General features: G+C 33.5%; 1 protein-coding gene across 1 annotated transcript; it reads right to left on the reverse strand.

Moving 5' to 3' along the window:
- Nucleotides 1-274: 274 nt before the first annotated feature.
- Nucleotides 275-2,827, reverse strand: LOC144562232 (uncharacterized). The gene is made up of 3 exons (XM_078311416.1): nt 2,696-2,827; nt 423-1,256; nt 275-315 (listed from the first exon to the last, which is right to left on the reverse strand). The coding sequence occupies exons 2-3, from the start codon at nt 1,213-1,215 to the stop codon at nt 287-289; spliced, it is 822 nt and encodes a 273-aa protein (XP_078167542.1). The 5' UTR covers nt 1,216-1,256; nt 2,696-2,827; the 3' UTR covers nt 275-286.
- Nucleotides 2,828-5,205: the final 2,378 nt, after the last annotated feature.

A 5,205-nucleotide genomic window follows, 5' to 3' on the forward strand; every position in this document is an offset into this window, starting at 1 on the left:
ATAGGAAGCAATAGTATCTAAAGCATAAAGATTATCCAAAACAGATAGAAAACCAGAAGCAACCAAATTGGAGTTTTGATACAAACCAAACTTTCTATCTCCAAATGAACAAGTAAAACCTAATTTGTCCAATGCAGAAATAGAAATCAAGTTCCGCCTAAAAGACGGTACAACAAAAGTATCAAACAAGTCCAAATACAAGCCAGTTTTCAAAAGTAATCTAAAATGCGCTATAGCTTCAACTTCTGCCTTGTTTCCATCGCCTGCATAGATGTATTTTTCACCATCATTTGGCTTCCGGTAACTTCGGCAACCCTGCATAGACACAGAGATGTGAGTAGTTGCACCCGAATCTATCCACCATGTGTCTATTGAAACTGAAACTGCATTAACTTCTTCACAAACAAAAGAAAAATTAATACCTTTCTTAGCACGCCATGCGTGATAGTTGGTACAATTCTTCTTCACATGCCCTTCAGATCCACAGAAAAAACAACCCTTCTTCTTGTCTTTATTCGGCTCCGATCCGGTAACCGGTCTCTTGTCCTTAATGGGCTTCTTCTGCGAACTTGTAGTTGCAGGATCTGAATTTGCCTTACGTTTCTGTTTCCCTTTTCCCTTAGAGGTAGAAGCAATGTTTGCGCTTTCGCTCTTGTCCGACTTCAACCTCTCTTCCTCTTGAACACAGTGCGAGATGAGTTCATTAACTGTCCATGAATCCTTCTGACAGTTATAACTCACCTTGAACTGTCCAAATGAGGTAGGAAGAGAGTTAAGGGCCAAATATACTAGCATATCATCCGATATATCTCGCTTATGTCCCTTCAATTTAGAAGCGGTATGCATCATTTCAAGAATGTGCTCCCTGACATTGCTTTTACCATGGTACTTCATTGAGCAGAGTTTGTTTAAGAGAATGCCTATTTCAGCCTTCTCATTCCTGACAAATCTCTGCTCAAGTTCCTTAAGATAGTCTTTAGCAAGAGTGGAATCAGAAACTGGTCCCCTAAAACTTTCAGGAATGGTCTTTTGCATGACCCGGAGACACAAGCGATTTGACCTCATCCACCGTGCATGTGCATTCTGATCCTTTTCAGGACTATCTTCAACAGGCACAGGTGGTTTGGCCTCCTGTAACGCTATGTCTAGGTCAAGGCACCCAAGGATAATCTCTAGATTATCTTTCCAATCCTTGTAATTAGAACCCGTCAGCATCGGAATGCTATTGATGCCGGCTGTAAGATCAGTAATTTTTGCTGAAAATATTCACAAAAAGAAACGAATCAAATTACCGAATTATAATAAAAAATCAAAATAAGGCATATTCCATCAACTAAGTATCCTCGAATAATAAGTGCTCTTTGGAGTCAGTCATTATTCTAAGATAAATAGGTGTAGCTAATGAATGTAACAGTCCAATTAATGTCAATTAGTCAACCTTCCTTTGGGCCGATTAACTAATTACATCCAAAACTTAATGACTATTACCCATTCATTACCACAAGTATACACATACAATATTTGATTATTGTCTTTCCTTTGGGCCAGTCCAATAACCAAACATCATATGTATATCTACTGTGTATAAATTGGCAAATGATCAACGCCAGTATGAGAGCTTACTTTGGTAAGATGATACCTTTATCAATCATTTTTCAAAATATATCTTAATCTGAAGCCTTCATAATGACTTGTTATTATCCAAAGTAAAAAATTTATCAAATTTTGGCTTAACCGAATTAATCATGATGGCTCATATATAACGCTATAATGCTATATGAATGTAATGATATAAACAATCAATAAATAACACGAGCCCAAATCATAAGTGAAATAGTATGACCCAAGGCATTTCATGAAGGCATTAATTTGTCATTAAGGAATCAGAAAATTAAACCTTTAGCGGATATTAATTGTCTTACCAAAATTGCTATCGGATTTAGCAATCAGAAAATTGCGCCATTAATTGCCCATAAACAATTAATTGCCATAAATACCAAAATTAATTGTTTGAGGTGCTTTTAATTATTTTATACAAATCAAAAGCCATTCAGGAATTTACAGAGGCGCATATCAAGTTAATGGAAGTTAATGGCATAATCAAACAAGTTAATGGCAAATCAAAATTGTTTACATTAAATATGCGCCAATTCAGATTCCATTAAATATGCGGCAATTATTTATTTAGTGGCAAATAAAAAAAAATTTCCTAAATATACGGCAATTTACATTATTATGAATATCTGAACCGTTTGAGCATATTACATTATTTATTCACAATATACAAATTGCCGAATAGAAATTTTGGCTTAACAAATTAATCAAACCATATCAACATATATGCGCCATATTAAAATAATAAAATTATTCTTAACAGATTCATGGTCAAAATTAAATTCCAAACTTTGGTAGATTAAATTAATACTTTTGACCATTAATTCTTGAAGATCAGAACTACCGAATTGATACCATAACAGAGAAACAAAATTGCGCCATAATCAAAACTTCCGAAAATTAATCTCTTTTGCGCAAACCTTATCTTATCCGAACCAGAATCAAAATTTAACGATTCATCTAGAGTGGGCTCTGATACCACTTGTTAGGATTTCAATGTCATGCAAAACCATATCGCAATTCATAAATCCTAGATTTACCATGATCCTCTAGTGAACCCTAATCTGAAATTTAAAGTTACCTTGATCTATAGCTATGATCTTCCGGAGAGACACAATCACCGTTGATCACCGGAGGCCTTTAGATCTCCGAGCAATCCCTCTCAAGTCCGATGGAGAGAGCGAGAGAGGCGGCACCGACAACGTTTTGTTTGCACAAGAGAAATACCCGAATGGCAAGTCCTTGACCGGAAGACCCTTTTCCTTTTCTTCCCTTAGTCTCAACCTTTTATTTTGTGGAGAGGAATGAATTGACAAACAGAGAGAGATTCATAGCCGCCAGAGACAGAGCCATATATTTATTTCATCTTTAATTCAATATTTGAATAGGCTCGTTTCTAAAATGAATAGGCACATACGTCTCTTCTCAGCAGGCTCCTCCCATTCCTTATTTATTTAATTAATTAATTAATTAATTAATTAGACAATCTTATTGGATTCTTAGTGGGTCTGAATTCAGAACTTGCCTGTATTGGGTATTTCCTTATTTACAGAACATTGTCACATTTAATCGTGTTCTCCAGGGACCAATAGCATAATTGTATTATTTCCAAACTTTATATAATTTAGACCATCACTAAATCATAAAGTTATTAATACGCATTCTACACATTAAAGGCCCCACTTCTCATGACACATATTGAACCCGTTAAATTAATACTTAATTTGATCACTTCATAACGGGTGTAATTAGATATTTGACAGTCTATTATTCAATATATATTTATATCACATATAAGCCCTAATATAAATTAATTCCAACATACCTATGTTGCAAATTACTAATATTGATAATGTTAGATGTTTATAACTATTATCATGCATAAGCACTTGACATCTACATAATTGGATGCTTCAACTGTTTGGTAAAGGGTTCACTTAAGTCAATGGTTTATACCAAATCATGAACACTTTTGTGTAGAAATTTGTATGGCAAATGCATCTGTAAAAGTTACCCAAACAAAGTAAAGTAAAAGGCGAGACGTCAGAATTTTATTAAAAACAAGGATATAAAAAAGGACAGAAAAAAAAAATTTCTGTTTAAAATAGAAGGATGGAAGGATATGGAAGACTAATAAGTTGTATGTATATATATACTAGAGTAGAATTAAGGGCGTTTTGAAGCTTACTAAGTCTTTTTCTGAATTTAACTTAAAAATTTATGAGATTAACTTCAAACCATACATTTAAACTGTTGAAATTGATCTATTTCATGAGTAATGCGTTTATAAGTTAATTTTAGAATTAATTTAGTATAAAGTTAAGTGGTAAAATAAGATGGCTTATAAGTTAATTTTAATGCGTTCATTTTTCATAATTTTTTAGTGCTTAATTTTATACTAAGTTAATTTATGTAAACGCATCACTCGTGAAGTAGATCGGTTTTAACGGTGTGGATGCATCATTTGAAGTGAATCTGATAAATTTTTAGTTAAAGTTAAATGTATATCAAGTTTTTCATTTCTCTTCGCCCTTGGATTCCATTAAGATTGGTGCACATTCCTGGATGAATGGTTGCTGATTGCTTACATTGGTATTGAATATGAGGTGAGAGAAGTCGGACAAGTAGATTTTTAATTGCGTTTTGTGTGGGCTGGAAAGAGGCCCATAAATCAATAAAGGCAGCATTGTAATTTGGGCCTCAAATTCTTATCATGCGCATATATTTAACAAGAGGAAGAATCCAATTACAACATCTTATGTTCAATTTACATAATTTGCTTCAATAAATTCTCACAAATTCTTTTCTAAACATTATTTTCAGTCCAAGGAGATTTTAGAATATTGGAAAAAAAAAGGGGCAAATTCTAACGGTTTGAATAGTTTTTATTGGATTGTCGAATTTCAAGCCCACATTTTACTATTTTAGGCATAACGGATACGGTGAATTCATATGAAATGTGATGGGATTTCATGAATGATTTACTTCCGAAATTTTTAATTATACTATTTAAAAAAATCAAAACATTCCATTTTATAGGGAATTCGAAATCTACTCATACCACATCGGCATTCTGCGGATCTAAAAACTAAGGTTCGCACGATGCCGATGTAGTCCTAGTCAGAGAGCCACGGAATTCCAGACAAGCCCCATTTTTTTTTTTTATTGTTTTTTCGATCCTTGCATCCAATTTCAACAGATGTGGGTTCCACTGCCACGTGAACTCTGAAAAAAAAAAAAACACATTGGCGCGCATGTAATGTACCCCAATCATTGACGATTTTTTTTTATAAACCATAATTAGATTTTTTTTTTTTTATAAAACCAACTTAATTATTTTTTATTTTAGAAAAATTATAAGAACTAAAATGTCATTTCGGTCTCGAACTTTTTTTTCTTTCTTTTTGGGACCGAAATAACAATTCGGTTCCAGGTATTTTTACAATTTTTCAACATATTTTTTTTCCAAATATGTGAAAACGGCTGGGACCAAAATGACAATTCGGTCCCAAAAAGGGGGGGGGGGGGGGGAACTGAAATGACATTTTGGTTCTTATGATTTTTGTAAAAAAAATAATCATATTAGTCTCA

This window comes from Carex rostrata, chromosome 11 (genome assembly GCF_964058835.1).
Source record: "Carex rostrata chromosome 11, lpCarRost1.2, whole genome shotgun sequence".
In the NCBI taxonomy this organism is placed as follows: Eukaryota; Viridiplantae; Streptophyta; class Magnoliopsida; order Poales; family Cyperaceae; genus Carex; species Carex rostrata.

Coding starts and splice junctions, on each gene's coding strand:
- LOC144562232 (XM_078311416.1), bottom strand. CDS start 1,215: ATGCTGACGGGTTCTAATTACAAGGATTGGAAAGATAATCTAGAGATT. Junction 316..422: donor CGCATGGCGTGCTAAGAAAG/GTATTAATTTTT, acceptor GTGTCTATGCAG/GGTTGCCGAAGTTACCGGAA.